Below are 18,474 nucleotides of genomic sequence, written 5' to 3' on the forward strand. Positions count from 1 at the left end.
ATTGATGAGTTCATTCATGAATTGACCCCCAAACCTTTCCAGCCGGTGGAAGCAGGAGGATGGTTTGGTATCTGGACCATGGAGAGACGTTTGAGTTTGGTGTGACAGAATAGAAACAGGTTTCTACTGTGCAGCATGCAGGAGACAACTGACTGTCTGAAGCTGTGTGTGTGTGTGTTGGTTTTCTGTTTTTATCTGTGATGTGTGTTTTTAATTCTACTTTATTTAGTTTTTACTGTGAAGCACTTTGTCACCTTGGTTTTAAAAGCTGCTGTATGATTAAAGTAAAGCCACAGAGGGTTCTCACACTGTACTTTATTTTAGTTTTTAAAGATTTTTATTGTTATTTTATTATTTTCATTGGACAGTTTAGAGTAGAGAGAGAGGGAGGACATGCAACAAATGTCAAACCCAACACCCTTTACTTTTTATTACTTTACTTATTATTACTATTTACTTATTCATTACTTATCTACTTATTTTTACAGCATCGAGCATCTGTCAGATATTCAATAAACACATTTTCTGCTGCTTTTTTATTTGAAGATTAACTTTTAAAAATGCAGTTTGACTCTCCAGGTTCTGTTTACATGCTTGTGTGAATTTGTGCACTCTAAAAAAAATGCTTTATAGACATAGTGTATGGAGCGTAAACCAACGTCAACTCAGTTTACCTTCCTTTTTATTTGCAGAATAGTTTATCTACTGTAACATTTAAAGCTGACGTAAATGTTTAGAGTGTAAGTTCATTGTTTACATCACTTTCAATCAAGAGGAAAGGATCTTTAAAGAGAAACAAATCAGCGCTTTTCTTAAAATCCAACAGATTTTTGGTTTAAACAGCTGCTTGTTTACTTATGAGTGATTGTAGGTTAAGGTTTACTCGTGTTTTTTATTCAGCAGTCATGAACAGGTTAAATAGGAGGTGCAGGCAGTTGCTGGATGGGAGCCTAGGAAACGTTTCACTCATTAACCAGGAACAGCGAGTCCTAGAAAGAGTGAAATTCCTCTGTCATGAGTAAGAAGTGACACCGTGTTCCCGCTGACAGGAGGAGTTTACTGACACACACCGACCACAACACAAAACCAGCCCCCCAAAACCAGCCGGAACACACAACCAGTCCCCCAAAACCAGCCGGAACACACAACCAGTCCTCCAAAACCAGCCAGAACACAAAACCAGTCCCACAAAACCAGCCAGAACACAAAACCAGCCCTCCAAAACCAGCCGCAACACACAACCAGTCCTCCAAAACCAGCCAGAACACAAAACCAGTCCTCCAAAACCAGCCAGAACACAAAACCAGCCCTCCAAAACCAGCCGGAACACACAACCAGTCCCTCAAAACCAGCCAGAACACAAAACCAGTCCCCCAAAACCAGCCAGAACACAAAACCAGTCCCCCAAAACCAGCCGGAACACAAAACCAGCCCTCCAAAACCAGCCGGAACACACAACCAGTCCTCCAAAACCAGCCGGAACACAAAACCAGTCCCCCAAAACCAGCCAGAACACAAAACCAGTCCCCCAAAACCAGCCAGAACACAAAACCAGTCCCCCAAAACCAGCCAGAACACACCGAAAAATAGGGACAAGATCTGTTTTCTCACTTTAGCTGTAAAAAGCTCCAAAGATGAGAATCAGAATATGGGAACACACTTTTGGGAATATGGGAAAACTATGCAATTACACCGGTGGTTCCCAAAGGGGGGTTTGGGGACCACCAGGGGTCCCTGAGGGGGGTCCCCGGCATCTGAGGAATAGTTTAAAATGAATAGTTTAAACTCCTTAGAAGTTAACACAGTGAAATGAAGTCTAATGACAATTCTGATCGGAGCTTTGAGCATAGACAGGTATGGAATTATGTATTAAATCATGAATAAAAACAGATTTCTTCTCAGTTATGGCTTCCTTGGGACACAATCTGATTAAATTTGGGTCTATTTGGGGATCCTAGATATGAAAAATGTAGGGGAACCCCTGATTTACACCACTCCAGAGGCATTATTATACAATGAAAATCCCTATAATATTCCTATAATATTCCTACAGGGACTTAAAGTGTGTCTGAGGTACTTAGTAGTGGATTTATGGTATTTTTATGGACTATCACCATTATTTCTCCCATTAGAACCTATAGTTTTGCTGTCATGAGTGTATAGTAATCTTCTACAGTTTATCATAGGACTACTATAGGGCTTTTTTTTTTGTTTTATTCAGTGTAGTTCGTGATAAAAGTGTAGTTCCTGTCAGCTGACGGCTCTTCCGGGTTGGTAAAGTGCACTAGGACATTGGCCCACTGTACTTTCTCCGCAGACGCGCTTTAAAATGGGTTAACGAGCCAACCGGCGGCACGTGACACGCCAAGTTATATAATATATAGGTCAACACGTTTCTCACTGGCACGTGCAGCCGCCCCCCTTACGTAAAGTCTCGTGCGAAGGGCTCGAATTACACTATGTAGGTGAGAGCCGAAGATTGTCTATGTTGGGAGAGATGGACCGCTCGGTAGATTCATAAAAACAGAGGGGACATGAGGACAAGCTGGGAGTGAGGGATGAAAGAGAATATTGTACTAACGGCACCATGTGAAAATTAACGTTTTCTTTGTGTTCTTATTGAAGCTGTCGTCGTTTTCCTGTATTCTGACAGTAAATACAACATGTTTGTTTTGTCCTCTCTCGCATGTTTGGTTGTTGTTTTTGAGAAATGCCTGACGATTTAACCCCCACTTGTCTTAAACCATTAACATGCTAACTGGCTAGCTACTAGCTTAACGCCTATTGTGATGTTAACATACGGTAGGCTATATTTTCCCGTGCTGTTTTGTTTATTTTGGAGAGTTTGGTGTATTTTAAAGCAGATAGGAGCCAGGTTAGCTTGTTAGCTATCATTTTGTCTTCTTGACGTCACAACTGACCCTGAATCACGTCACTTTTTTATGGCTGTGCAGTTTTCTGACAATAAAAATATGTCTATAGTATAACAGCACTTAAATAATGTTATGTTTCACTGAAACTCTAAATAACATTACTGCCAATGGTGAGAACTAGGGTTAGACCGTTACATCATTTGATAATTATTTAATATTTTATTAAAAAGCAGATATCGGCCAGTCAGTGTCATCCTCCTCTGATATTATAGATATGATGTAGCTTTGTCTGATTACATATGTAGAATTGATCAATAACCTACACTGGTTATCTATGGAAAGCACTTGACCTGAATTGATTCTAATGTAACATTTTTATCAGACTGTATTCCACCCAAGTATGCATGAGTAGGTGTATTATTATTATCACTATTATTATTATTATTATTATCATGAATCTCAATGGAGAGTTTTAGTGTCCCATGGTCTAAATTCTGTTTCAGTCTTTTCCATCCTGACAAGAAGAAAATGCTGGAGGAAAACACTGAATATTTGCATTTTTGGGGGATTTTTTTGCCATGAAAATCATCAGATTTTAAGTGAAAAAGGTGGAGAAGAAAAAACCCCAGTATCTGAAAGAGCAGTGCGATGAGGCTGAGCTTTCCCAGAAACCCCGGCTGTTGTACGGAGAGATGAGAGAAGTGGATGTCAGGTGTCAGAGTGATGTGAAACACACGCTGATGAAGGCCAAGATGGCTGAAACGCCTTGGCGGCTAGTTTGAATTCCACACACAGTTGTTTTGACTTGACTTCACTTTGACTTACGACTCTGACATTAACTCGTCTCATCCTTCCCACACAGAGCCTTGAGTTCTGGGAAAGCTCAGCCTCAGCGCACACACAGGAATTAAAAAAAACGGAATAAAACACTTTCTCTTTGTGTGTCATATGGTATGAATCTGCAACAGTGGGCCATATCTTGCAATGTTTCCATTAATAGTTGCATGTTATTCAGTTTTTATGATGTTTTCAAATGTACTTTGGCTCAGGATAAGAATAATGTCTAGTTAAAAGGGCATTTAATTGAATGAATCTGAAGACTAAATGTGCGTTCAGGTGCTGGTGGGAAGCAAGTCGGCTGCTATAAACGACGTTGCCTTCACATGCTATTTTGTCAGAAAATCAAACCCAGAAGACAAACTATGAACAAACATGGACGTTCCGCAGTTTAACTTACAAACAGCTTAATTTCACAAACTGTTAGTTCTGATGGTGAGTCTGGATTACTACAAATACGTAATAATGGTGCATGTGTATTCAAGTGTTTTCTTACAGTTGACTGACAAACATTCTAATCTAAATCTCGTGTAGCAAAATTTTCTCCGACTTTCCAACGTAATCATACGACTTTGAATGGCGATCGTGTAAAATTTCAAAGTAGGAAATTGGTTTTTCCGATGTTTCCAAAAGCACTTGAAAGTCTCATTTGAATTGAGAGCTGGTATTGTCGGCCAATCAGGATCCAGTATTGTCACGGTTCTGCCTATGAGGACTTACCCTGCTTTCACATGCTACTGGATACATCAGAAAAACAAATTTCCTACTTTGAAATTTCACATGATCGCCATTCAACGTTGGAAAGTCGAAGAACATTTTGTGTTTTTTTTTGCAAACTTGCCTGTTTGGACAGATTTCATTTCAAAGCCCAGTTGTGACACATTGACTGGAGTTAGTCCCAAACTGAATGTAAAAAGGGTAAACTGTACTAGTAGAGGGTAAACTAGTAATAGCAGAAGGTAAACTGCCTGTAAAAAAAAAAAAAAAGGATGGATCTTTGAAAATGTAGTTTAAACTCAACCACCCAGACAAAATACAGTTTTAACAATGTCTACATTAAATATCTTTGATCACATATGTAGACAAATAGCGTAAATCTGAATTCCTTGAAGTGTAAATTCCCTGACAGCAGAGTCTGCCGGTCTCAGTTAAAAAACACACCCGACAACAGAGGCAGAGTGAGACTTCTTTCCTTATCACCCCTCTCTGGCGGGAGAAGAAACGAGCCGCAGCGTGAGAGACCGAAAGAGAGAGAGAGAGAGGGAGAGAGAGAGAGTAGCCGAGTCAGACTGTGGTGACGCGCACGGCTCTTTTTTCAGGTCACCAAAACGTACGGAGCACCGGAGGAATCAAAACTCGCGCCATTAGTCTCGTGCGGGCCGGGCTGCAGGTTTGATTTGATTTGATTCACATGCGACAGATGCGACATTACTATCAGTTTTGTCCCGGTCTGATTGAGCGTTTCCTGCGTTAAGTGAGCAGCAATCAGCGCATCCACTTATAGACAATCAACGTATTTATGAGTCATGTGGCCCTTTGCAGACAAGTGTCGGGAGACGTAAATGGAAATGCAAATGAGGGTAACATTTTGTGCAGTAGACCCAAATATGGCAAACAAATACCTCAGAATATATTTAGAGATATGCCTTTAAAATAGCCTATTAAAAGAAACTGCCACTAATGCATTTGTACTTGTATATGATATTGATTTGAAATATATTTTGGACTGTTGAAATACATTTTCTAATATATGCTCTGCTGACAACTCTATCCAAAATATGTTTTGGCCATTTTATGAATGTCATCTCCATGCACAAACACATTCCGGCCCAATTTATGTCTATTTTTATATCTCTAAACATATTATGAAGTATGTGTGAAATGCAGTTTTTTTTGGGGGGGGTCAGAATAGACGCTGATTCATGAATGGCACGAGTGCCGCAGCTGCCAGAGATGACACGACTGGAAAATGAATGAAATAAAGTGGAAAGTAGGCCTCTAGTGCGGCGGAGTCTACCGGGTGGAAAAGGTATGAATGAACTGAAAAGGCGAAGGGAGGAGGAGACAAGTGCAAACCCTCCCTCACTCCCTCCCTCCCTTCCTTGCTTCCTTGGAGTTGGGTGTTCTGTTCTCGTACATCCCTCACGTTTCTGCCCCCCCACCCCTCCTCCTTTGTACAAACGGGAGGAAGAGGAGGAGGAGGGTGAATAAAAAATAAAGTCAATTATACAACACCCCCTCCCTCCCTCCTCTCCCCATCTCTCTGTTACTACTACATCTGGTGGCTTCACATGCGCCGCGGCGCTGCGTACCGGGCAGACCGGCTCCAGTCCAGGCATGTCGGCCGGTGGCGATGACGGGACGGCGGACAGGCAAGCAGGTAGGCGACCGGTGACTTCTTTTCACTCCGAAAATAACCGCTGTTACTCATCACGCGTCGTTAAAAAAAATAAAATAAAAAGTAATGTTAGTTTTAGTTGGGAGTTTCTGTGAGCAGCGAGTCATTGTTGGACTTTTAAAGAGGTTTGATTAGTTTTCCGTTACGCGCCCACCGAAACCCCCCTACCCCCAAAACAAACTGACGGTTGGGACTTGAATAATCGCGATGACTCAAGTTATTTCTGTTGTCAGTGTGATCAGGTGGATCAAATGTCGATGCTGTCCAGGGTTTCTTCTTCTCATCCTTTGGCTCAGTAAAATCAAAGCAGAGAGAAGACTTCCACACACAGAAAGTCGTTTAACCCATAAAAAAGTAAACTTTTCTTGTCATTTCTCGTCTAATGCTAGAGAGGCGGACGGCTACAGTTAGAACGAATCAGAGGATATAGTTAGGTGGGATATATAGTTTTTATTTAGGTTTTGGCTACTTAAATTTCATTTCAAGAGGGGGTGACAACACGAGCAGCTACTTGTGACTGGTGACATATCATCACTGCAACTGAATAGCACTTCTAAGGGAAATGAATCAGGGTATATATATATGTGGGATATATCATAACTGTTCGCTAATTCAACTTAAATAAATTCAAATTAAGAGAGGGTGACAACACAAGCAACGGCTTGTTTTTGTGAATGCTGACTATAATACCATCACAACTGAAACAATAGCCTTTGTTAGCTACTACTACAAAAGAAAATGAATCAGAGAATAGTGGAATATGTATCTTAAAGGTTTGTGTTTGGCTAATTCAATTTAAGAGAGATGAAGACCAACAACGGCTTATTTTTGTGACTGGTGGCTGTAATAACAACACTGCAACTGAAACAGTAAGTTACTTCCTACTACTAAAGAAAATGAATCAGAATAGAAGTGGAATAGCTTAACGGTTAGTTTTGGGTTAATTCAACTTAAGAGGGATGAACACAAGCAAACGGCTTATTTTTGTGATGGCGACTGCAATAACAACACTGCAACTGAAACAGTAAGTTACTTCGTTACTACTACTAAAGAAAATGAATCAGAGGATATTAGGAGGATATGTAGCTTTAAGGTTCGTTTTTGGCTAATTCAACTTAAATTTGAACATTAAGAGGGGGTGACAACACAAGCAACGACTTATTTTTGTGACTGGCAACTGTAATATCACTGCAACTGAAACAGTACTTCGTTACTACTGCTAAGGAAACGAATCAGGGGATAGTTTACAGCTTAACGGTTAGTTTTTGGCTAGTTCAACTTAAATTTGAAATTGAGAAAGGGTGACAACACAAGCGACTACTTATTTTGTGACTAGCGACTGTAACAACATCACTGCAACTGAAACAGAACTTCGTTACACTGCTTATTACCGAGGAAAAGTAACGGCATTACCGTTAGTATGCAGCACCCGATGACCGGGGCGGGCAGCTAAGCTGTGTAGACTGGCAAACCGGCTCTGCCGCCGCGCGTGGTGGAAGCCCTCCATTCATTATTCTGTTGCGTGCTCGTCCCCGGCGTGACGCGCGTAGAGGTCGTGTACGCGCCCGTCGGAGCGGAGGAAGCTGCTTGTTCCAGGACTTCAGTTTCCTTGAAAACTAGGTCAGTAGATCAGTGGAGCAGCGCTGCCTTCACTCTGCGGGCAGGAGCAGAGGAGGCGCCGCGGTGCGACAGCGGCTCTCGCTTTACGGCTTTTAACCCTCACGGAAAAGTACTACAGTAATCCGAAAATACATTTTAGAACGATTGTTTTTCATTGACGTTATCGCATTGAAATTTTAGATGTCATGCAGCAACTTCAGATCAAAATTTTACCGTAGGGGATCCTATATAAGCGGTTCAATATAAACTCACTACTGAACGCCGCAGACCTTATAGAAATAGTGTAGGAATACCACAGGAGTTTAAAAAATACTATAAAGTACGATAAAATCACTATAAACACACTATTCAGCGCCACAGACGCACTATAAGACCTTATAGGAATATTATAGGGATACCACAGGAGATAAAATACCATAAAGCAGGATATGGTCACTAGAAACTCACTATTGAGTATCACAGACCCTGTTAGTCCCTATAGGAATATTAGTTGTTGTTTTTTTCCCGTTAGGACAATAGTCTTTATAGAGGCTCTAGGTTTGGAATATGTGGAATATTATTTGACTCCCTAAGGATTTTTGGTTGATACCTGTGATGGAAGTGTATTAGACAATAACTTTAAATTGAATTTAATTGGCTGAATGAATTCTATTTAGTCAGGCTGCCATGTTCATTATAAGCACATGGGTTGCCTCTTTAACTTTCACCTTTATGAAACTCCATAAAAGACTTTTTTGTAACTTTGGAGTTAAAGCCTGAAAAAGTGTTGGCTGCTGTTGATAATTGCTGCATTTAAAGTGAATGAAGCTAATTAATTTAAGATGAAGGTCACATTTAGGTGACACACAGTGACACTTTAAAATATTTTTTTGGATGAGACATCTAGGTCATCAGACATTTAGGACATTTAGAAAAGACATTTAGGTGCACAAGGTGCTTTGTTACTGTGTAACTGGCTTCCAAAAAGCCCCATGTATATGTGTAGGTAAAGGTCATATAATTATAGCCTCTACTGTTAATGCCTATTGTTTCATACTCCTGTCATTATTATATTGTGTATGCAGCTCCTTGACTGAAAAGTTTATTTAAAAAGTCTGTAAGTGGGATAGCTTATGCATGATGTTTAATTAAATCCTTGCTTTGAATGTTTTTTGTTTTTACTCAAAAACACTTGAGCTATTCCCTTCAAAATCAGAGACTGCAACATTTAGGTTAGTTGAAATAAAGCTGTTGCTTGCTGAGGTTATTGCAGCTGTTGTATTAAACAATATGGATTGTGTTCAAGATGAAAGATGGTCTCAGTGAAATATTGGCTGTTCTAAGAGGGTAAGCCTATTTGTTTATCTTAGGCGTTTTGAAAACTCGCACAATTGCACAAGATGTTGATTGCAGGTCAATCAACCAGAAATAGACTAGAACACAGTGTACTGTAGGTTACAGTAGCTGCGGCACGCCTTGTCTGCTATGCATGGCTGCAGATCCAGCTGAAACCACAAAACTCTTGGTCGCTTTCCCAAGTTGAGCATAGAGAAAGAGTTCTGGTTTAACATGACTACATAAACATATCCGGTGGATCAGATCAGTGCTGCTAGTGACACGGAAAAACCACAGCATGTCACTGACCTGAAGACTAAGGAACAAAGAGTGAGAAATCTCTTTTTCAAACTTTAATGTTGCTTATGGCCCAGTTAGAAACTCAACCTCTAGGCAATATCCTTAATTAACTTTGCCTATGTGGAATATTTTCCCTGAATGCACAGAAGTCACATGACAAAATGTTCTATGTTCAGTTTTCACCGAATGGTGCTGCGCTTCTTCAGCTGCAACCACACAGGCTGCACACTCTAATAAAGGAAAACACTGCAATACTACTGATGTTACTACTGCTACTACTACTACTGCTAGTACTGCTACTACTACTACTACTGCTAGTATTACTACTACTACTACTACTACTACTGCTAGTACTGCTACAACTACTACTACTACAACTACTACTACTGCTAGTACTGCTAGTGCTGCTACAACAACAACTACTACAACTACTACTACTACTACTACTACTACTACTGCTAGTACTGCTACAACTACTACTACTACTGCTAGTAGTGCTAGTACTACTACAACAACTACTACTACTACTACTGCTGCTAGTACTGCTACAACTACTACTACAACTACTACTACTACTACTGCTAGTACTGCTACAACTACTACTACTACTACTACTATTACTACTACTGCTATTGCTAGTACTGCTACAACTACTACTACTATTACTGTTACTATTACTATTACAACTACTACTACTACTACTGCTGCTACAACTACTACTATTACTACTACTACTACTGCTACAACTAGTGCTACCGCTATTACTACTAGTACTGCTACAACTACTACTGTTACTACCACCACTGCTATTACTACTGCTACTGCTACAACAACTACTACTATTACCATACTGCTGATATTATTGCGACTACTACTAACACTACTACTGCAACTACTGCTACTTCTACAATTACTACTACTACTACTACTATATTACTACTACTACTAATACTAAACATCAACAAAACACTGCAACAATGGGAAACAGACGATATGCTAATCACATTATGAGCTGACAAGAAAGTGAGTGTGGGTAAAACAAGTGTTTTTGAAAATAAGTCAAGACAGAGGCTAAGTCAGAGTATTGATTGGTGTTTTTGGAGGAGAGTACACAAGCTAAGAAACAGGTAAGTGACTATTTACATCCACCTACGTTAACTGCTGTTGTCATGGTTACACATGTCACCTGAGCAGGGTCCCGTATGATCAAAATTGTAATGGAAAACCAAATGGTACCGATCCTGTGCCACACTGTGTCAAACCAGACCCAGGCCCAGCACAGTATGTGTTGAGTGGGAAAAAAACACAGAAGTGTTGATATCTCTATTGAAATCATGGCCTTGGGTTCTTTATGTCAACAAAAGGGAGCTCTCTCTCTCTCTCTCTCTCTCTCTCTCTCTCTCTCTCTCTCTCTCTCTCTCTCTCTCTCTCTCTCTCAGCCCACGTGTTGCTGGATGCTTCAGCCTTGATGCAGCAGCGCTCACCTGAAGGCCGAGGCTGCTGTTTGAGTCGGCGGAGACAAAAACACTCAACGTGTGTTGTTTAAAACGAGATGTTTGAGGTTTTCACACTTGTAACTGTGCGCAGGAGATTGTCCTACTTACTGTCTATGGAAAGTCGATATGCCTTCTACCTTAGGTAAATTGACCATTGATTGGATGAATGGTATTATAGCCTATCAATAAGAGCAGAGACAGTCTGTGCTCTTGTGTTTCTTGGTGTGGGAGAAATGAGGGATGATTGTTAACGTGTATAGGCTTCAGAAGAGCCAGGGGTGGAAAGAATAACTGACATCCTACTCAAGTAGAGGCAAGCGCACTTTAAAAAAAAAAACATTGATATGATCTTTCCCAGGCAAAGAGGACAGAGATTAAAATGCAATATTGCACATATTTTAAATACTATGTTGATCTTTCTGAAGATAATATTAATAATATAATATATCTAAAATAATATTTATGTCGTTATTCAATCTGCGATAAAAGAAAATGTTAGAAAATGAACCTGTTCAATGGTAGAGAAACTCTGGGAAACACTGCCTTTAAAACAATTACTTTACAAAAAAGATTATTGAACAATTAAAGCTGTGTATCTGTGGTCAGGTGAACCCTCCATCATATCGACACTGGACAACATTAATTGGTTGATATCCGATATTTAATACAAAGCCAATATTGGCCCGATATCAGCAAACCGGCATGTCGGTCTAACAAAAGCAGCCACTTTGTTACTCAGCCAGTTCGTGTTCAGGAAGTTGCTGAAGCTTTTGAGACTTGAAAGCCAAAGTGCAGTTTGCCAAATTTGGATAAAAAAAGGAGTTACGGGTCAAAGGTTTACAGGTGTGTAACCACAACTGCACCAGTCTGCTGGAGACTGGGGGTTGATTTGCAAAAGAGTTGCAAAACCTGAAACCCAAACTGCATCCAAATCTTTGCTGTAGCTGTCACTGCATTTTATGATTAGTGCTGTTTGGATACATTTTTTAAAGTCCCAATGTTCTTTTCACGATCTGTTATGGCGTGGTTTGTCGTTCTGTTATTACTTGGCTTTGTCATTTGCCAGCGTCTCCATTTTCAACTCATATTTCTCTCTGACAGCTCTCTTATAACAGTGGTGGTAAAAGGGTGGCGTGTTTCCAACGTGTAGAGAGTTACCTCGCTTCACCTTTAACTGGCATCATATCCTGATTCATCAATCATTAAACTATCAAGCCTGCACTAGGTACTGTCAGCTGCTGCCATCAATTTCACAGCTATTTACAGAAGACTGTCGCTTCCAAAACACAAAGAGTTCAAGAAACGTCGAGACAGAGCAGCAGTGTTCATTTTTGCTTTTGTGGAATTTTGAAAGGAGGAAATTTTGAGGTGGGAAGACTGAAAACAGTTCATGTTCCTGTCCTATCTTTATTATGTTTTCACATGGATATCTGGAGCTGCAAATCAAACACCAGTAAATGGCTGAAGGAGGGTGGAGTGCCCGCTTTTATTAGCAAGAGTACAAAGAAGAGGCTGTAGGTCATACTCTGTGTACTCCTGCTCATATCGAGTGCGTTCCACTCCTGCGCTTCTCTGCACGGCTTCTGGTGGGTGGCGGTCTGCGGTTCTGCATTTCAGAAAATTTGGGATGTCATGTGCCGCCCTGCAGGCCCACAGGTCGCTCATCAGCAGTCTTGTCACGACCGGGGGGGGGGGGGGATTTGACCCGGGCGTGACTCAGAATATGAATGTTGCACGCGCTCTCAACACCGCTTTCTACACGACACAACGCTCGGGGCAACCGGCAGGAACACACACACACACACACATAAACTGAAACTGTGTGACGTCAGCGGTGGAGAGCTGTGGTGGGCGGAGGGAGGGAGGGAGAGCCGGCAAAAAAAAAAACCTTCACTCCCACATTCCACTTCTGCGTCACTGATGACCCACTAAACTCCCCTGAAGGGATTAAAGAAATGGATGTCAATAGTGTTAAAGTTTCTGTCGTGCAATTACCTCCTCCTGTTATGAACACAGGTGGGACACAAAGCGCAGGACACGGACAGGGTGGTGAGGGTAAGGAAAAGGTTTTATTGTAAGGGAGGATCTGGATGAGGGGCTGAAAGGGGTGGCTGCAGGGGGGGAGTGATGGTGAGGAGGAGCGGGGCTTGGCGTGAGCGTGGGATGAGGGGAAGCGTGGCGAGGGAGACTAGCAGGAAGACAGGCAGGCGGGTGATGGTCCTGGGATAAGAGAGGCTGGTTAGTCACAGGAAACACGGAGAAACAAAGAAAACACTGGGAGTTTAACTAGATTTGGCCTTGAAGCGTAACTACCACTGAGGTTGAAACAACAATCTGGCGAAGAATGGTTGAAGAGCCGGGGTAGATGTACTGCAGGCAGGTGAGCTGATGAGAGGCAGGTGAGCAGACTGGGACAGGTGATGAGCCGACTGCAGACAGGTGTGCAGGATGAGCAGAGCCGGGAGAACGAGGAAGGGAGACCACGCCAAGACACACACAAACAAAACATAGACAGAGAGAGAGACAGACAGGGGAGCACTGGGAACACAGGGAAGGGGAAACACAAGAAAACACTAGGGAATCTTCTGGGGGTGCGGACACGGCCGTAACACCTCCGCTGATTGGAAAAGGTGAAAGTCACGCCTGTGTGCTGTGACTTGTGTACCTGCGGCGAGAGTCGACCTCAGTTACTGGAAAGAGGAGAGGAGAGGAGGCTTTTTTCTCTGCCATGCTGTTGGTTGGGTGTTAATAGTGATGTTATTAAGAACTCATTTTTGACATGATTCCCATAATCTGTTTTAATGGGGTTTTTTTTACTTCTCAGAGTTCTAGGTTTTCTTTTTCTTTACAGCATGGGACTCTTTAAATCTCTCTTTGTCCATAATGCCACTGTACAAAAGTTGAAAACAAACATAAAAGTCACTTTAGAGCATGAATAATATTGAGTAAAGTGTCACAACCTACATTGATGACCTGTGATTTACAACATTGTGGAACTACCGAAAAAAAACATCATTATTAAAGCTAGCCATCATTATCTAGCAGTTTTTCTCCTTTTTGAAAATCCATCTGAGCGACAGGAGAATATGGGTCAGTCACGGTCACCAGTCACATTGAAAAGCATTCTTCACTTCATCCACATTTTATTTATTTTTTTAACTCTCCAATGGATGACACAATTTAAAGTACGGGAGTCCTGTGAGAGAAGTAGGTCAGTGTTACAGCATTATATAAGCCTTAGGTAACTCTATAGCCCAAACCCCATTTACTGGCACGTGCCTTTAAAGTGAGAAAATCCGAGCATAGCTGGAGGTTTGGCGCCCTTCAATGGCAAACGTCAGCCAGTGCAGTAAGTTTACCTAGAAACAGACCAGTATGGAGCAGGACCGTGCCTAGATATTTGGGGGGCGGGTAGAGACTCAGTAATAGAGATAAGAAGACAAAAGAAGCACCCAGAAATATTTTTCCCACAGGCCAGAGTGGGGATTTTTTAAAGTAGCATCCGCCTTGTTTTTCCATGGAAATACCAAGCGTTTAATTCCTGAATGAGATATCAACCACTTAAAATATCTGCCGCCTACTCCTGCAAAAGTGGCTGCTGAAGTAAAAACACATTACAGGTTACTGCTGTGAGTCATCTGCAGAACTTTGTAGTGCTTTTGAGGACAGAATCGTCTGCGGTTTTGAAATATTGACGGATAAATCACAGGTATAGTAGCAAAACGGTTCGAAAACGGACAGAGTTTTGGAATGAAACCCATCAAGTTGCACATAAATGTGATGGAAAACAGAAGAAAATCTTTACTTGAAACATAAAAAGGGCCTGAAAAATGGAAGATAACCAAACTTATTTTAGGCTCCTTTATGATTAGCAGAGCCTGAAACTTCTTTGTACCCCATGAAATCACTATAAAATCAAGAACTTTTTATTTATTTATATTTAAAGCACACAAAGAAACTTAAAGAATCTAATCACTGCATAATCAAAACATTTTTTATTACTTCATAGCAGCATCGCCTATCCCACTATAATAATAAGTTACAAAAAAACTCGTCTCTTAACTGGCGTCACGCTGCGTCACCGCCAGCACCCGACAGACGTTAGAGGAATGTCGTCAACGCTTCAGCAGAGATGGCGAACACGTGCCGACCTGGGTGTTGGTTACGTAGCCGCGGGGTTTTAATCTGCAGCATCGGTTGCAACGCTTTTCTTTTCGTTTCCCTTACTTGACAGTTCACCTGCTTTGTTGCTGTTGTTGCTTCACAGTTTCCCTCTGTGTTGTGTTTGGTTGACGTTGCTATGCAATCCACGTGCGGCGGTGTTTCCCTTTCTTTGTTTCTGTTTGTTTCTGTTTGTTTCTTCCTTTTGTTTGTTTTGTGGTGAGGCCATGGGTTTTTAATGATGATTTTCTTTTCTTTTTTCTTTTTTTTTTATCATCTTGCTTCTATGTTTTATGACTGTGCAACTAAACTGAACTGAACCTAACTAAACTCAACTCAACTAAACTACTCAACTTAACTAAAGTAAAGTAAATTAAACTGAAGTGAACAAAACTAAACTCAACTGAAGTGAACTAAAGTAAGTAAACTGAAGTGAACTAAACTAAACTCAACTGAAGTGAACTAAACTAAACTAAACTCAACTGAAGTGAACTAAACTAAACTAAACTCAACTGAAGTGAACTAAACTAAATTAAACTCAACTGAAGTGAACTAAAGTAAGTAAACTGAAGTGAACTAAACTAAACTCAACTGAAGTGAACTAAACTAAATTAAACTCAACTGAAGTGAACTAAACTAAATTAAACTCAACTGAAGTGAACTAAATTAAACTGAAGTGAACAAAACTAAACTGAAGTGAACAAAACTAAACTCAACTGAAGTGAACTAAAGTAAGTAAACTGAAGTGAACTAAACTAAACTCAACTGAAGTGAACTAAACTAAATTAAACTCAACTGAAGTGAACTAAACTAAATTAAACTCAACTGAAGTGAACTAAACTAAATTAAACTCAACTGAAGTGAACTCAACTCAACTCAACTCAACTGAAGTAAACTAAACTAAACTGAACTCAACTGAAGTGAACTAAACTAAACTCAACTCAACTCAACTGAAGTGAACTAAACTAAATTAAACTCAACTGAAGTGAACTAAACTAAATTAAACTCAACTGAAGTGAACTAAACTAAATTAAACTCAACTGAAGTGAACTAAACTAAATTAAACTCAACTGAAGTGAACTAAACTAAACTGAACTCAACTGAAGTGAACTAAACTAAACTAAACTCAACTCAACTGAACTAAACTAAATTAAACTCAACTGAAGTAAACTAAACTAAACTGAACTCAACTGAAGTGAACTAAACTAAACTAAACTCAACTCAACTGAACTAAACTAAATTAAACTCAACTGAAGTGAACCAAAGTAAACTAAACTCAACTGAAGTGAACTCAACTCAACTAAACTCAATCGAAGTAAACTCAACTCAACTCAACTGAAGTAAACTAAACTAAACTCAACCTAACTAAACTACTACACTAAAGTAAGTAAATTGAAGTGAACTAAATTAACCTCAACTGAAGTGAACTAAACTAAAACCCCATTTGGCTTCAGGTATTTGCACACCTGTAAAGGATCCAGTCAGACATGTACAACATGTTTTCAGCTGCTTTGTTCCATGATGATTTATTTTATTTTTCTTGGCACTTTGCACGCACAACAACAATTCAGCCGCTGTGAAAGTTTTATTCCTTCATTCACTGTGAGCGTCTCAAGGTTGACGTGTTTATTTTGACGCGTCATGTTCATGTTGCCGTGTCGGTGTTCCAGATGCCGCAGCAGGTGAAGAGGGCCAAAGCCAAGCCTCCTCCTCGCTGCCAGCTGTAGACCTGCCAAGGAAACGCAAGGGAGATGTGGAGGAGAGGTCAGACGCCTCTGTACAGTAAGACGACTTCACTGTTTTGCTCTTTGGAGTAAATATGTTTATGGTAAATAAGAGTGCATTCTTATTATTACATATCTAACGAGGCAAAGTGCCTAATGTGTCCGTTTGACGTTACAGGCAAAGTCTCGACTTCGAAATGGACGAGGACCTCAGCAGGTAAAACTTTGCATACACGCATTATTCATTGTTTTTTTTTAAGAGAATATTTGCATAGAATTTTGTTTTTGTTTCCTTTTTTCTTCTTAGATCAGAAGGAGACGATCAGCAGGTCAAAATGAAATGCTTCAGGTCGGTTTATTCACTCGCTAACACTTGAGTTATAAAAGCGGTGCGGCATCTATCTGTTGAAGTGGTTTTGTTTGGTGTCTGACCGGTTCAAAGGAATGTTTGAAGAGTTTTGTTCAAAAATGGGATCGACACAATTTGAAAAAAGTGATACCTACTCTACTCAAAATGATTGACACAAAATGTAATTATGAAGCTAATTATGGTACTCTTTAGTGCAGTGATTCCCAACCTTTTTCATATCAAGGACCCCTAATTTAGTCCACATTAGGGACTGATGAGATTTTGTCTCTTGAACCCAAATCTGAGAATATTTTTATTGTCAGATATGATTTTGTCCAGAACTCCATGACTGTCTGTATTGCAGGTAGAGAGATAACAGAGAAACTATGATCAAAACAGTCATTCTTCTACATTCTCTAACTGTGTTAACTGCTTCTAAATGAAATAATGCTGAAGTTTAACAATTGATCAATTTGCTGGGGACCCCCTGGAACCCCCTCAAGGACCCCTGGTGGTCCCCGGACCCCACGTTGAGAACCACTGCTTTAGTGGATCGTGGGTAATTTAACTTGATGGTTGACTGGATCCTGACTGGATCGTCTGTATTTTCTAGTTATTGAATGATGAACTTTTTTCTAAAATGGCTACGTAGCGTTTTGGATATGAACTCTTCATTTTAAAGATCTTGAGTATAGACTGTCTCTCGCTGACTGCTCCTACAGGGAGCCTCACCGCCAGATTGAGAAACGGCGGAGGGATAAAATGAACAACCTCATCGACGAGCTGTCCACCATGATCCCCACCTGTAAGCCCATGGCTCGAAAACTTGACAAACTCACCGTGTTGCGGAAGGCTGTGCAACACCTGAAAACCCTCAAAGGTGAATATTACCGACCCGGCACGTTAATATCTGTAGGAAGCATGCGGTTTTATCAACAAAACTCCAGTAAACTTTCAACCAAATGTCAGTTTTTTGGTTGTATTTCAACTAAAAGCTTGTTTCCCCCTGTGTTCTCAGCCGGTACAAGCAGCGCCTTCACCGATACCACCTACAAGCCTTCCATCCTGCCTGACGACGACCTCAAGCACCTTTTACTCAGGGTAGGCGCTCATACAGGAACACAACTGGCACCTTACTATATGGCCTTTACCCTGTATTTCTATTTATAGTAGGAGTCTAGATTGAGTCCTTCCCACAAAATAGCAGACAGTGATTTAACTTTAGGGAATACATCAAGTTTTTGGGAGATTGTCCCTTTGGTCAACTTCCCTGTTAAGTGATAAGAAAATAGACACCAAAATCATTTGTGTTCCCGGTAGATCATTTGCTCCAGTGCTCCATAGAACACTTTAGCATACACTATGTTGAGATGGTATCTCCATGCTAACACTTTAGCATACA

At 40.7% G+C, this 18,474-nt stretch overlaps 1 protein-coding gene across 3 annotated transcripts in view; it reads left to right on the forward strand.

Moving 5' to 3' along the window:
• Positions 1 to 6,001: 6,001 nt before the first annotated feature.
• Positions 6,002 to 18,474, forward strand: part of LOC139931254 (basic helix-loop-helix ARNT-like protein 2) — a 30,202-nt gene continuing 17,729 nt past the window's right edge. For 2 of the 3 annotated variants that reach the window (XM_071924716.2, XM_078281895.1), the window contains exons 1-6: positions 6,002 to 6,090; positions 16,670 to 16,781; positions 16,902 to 16,940; positions 17,031 to 17,072; positions 17,795 to 17,952; positions 18,091 to 18,173. In XM_071924716.2, coding sequence (XP_071780817.1) covers positions 6,048 to 6,090; positions 16,670 to 16,781; positions 16,902 to 16,940; positions 17,031 to 17,072; positions 17,795 to 17,952; positions 18,091 to 18,173 — 477 coding nt within the window. In that variant the 5' untranslated portion in view covers positions 6,002 to 6,047. The remainder of the gene's footprint in view (positions 6,091 to 16,669; positions 16,782 to 16,901; positions 16,941 to 17,030; positions 17,073 to 17,794; positions 17,953 to 18,090; positions 18,174 to 18,474) is intronic. The other variant, XM_078281894.1, reaches the window with a different exon arrangement.

This window comes from Centroberyx gerrardi, chromosome 24 (genome assembly GCF_048128805.1).
Source record: "Centroberyx gerrardi isolate f3 chromosome 24, fCenGer3.hap1.cur.20231027, whole genome shotgun sequence".
Lineage (NCBI taxonomy): Eukaryota > Metazoa > Chordata > Actinopteri > Beryciformes > Berycidae > Centroberyx > Centroberyx gerrardi.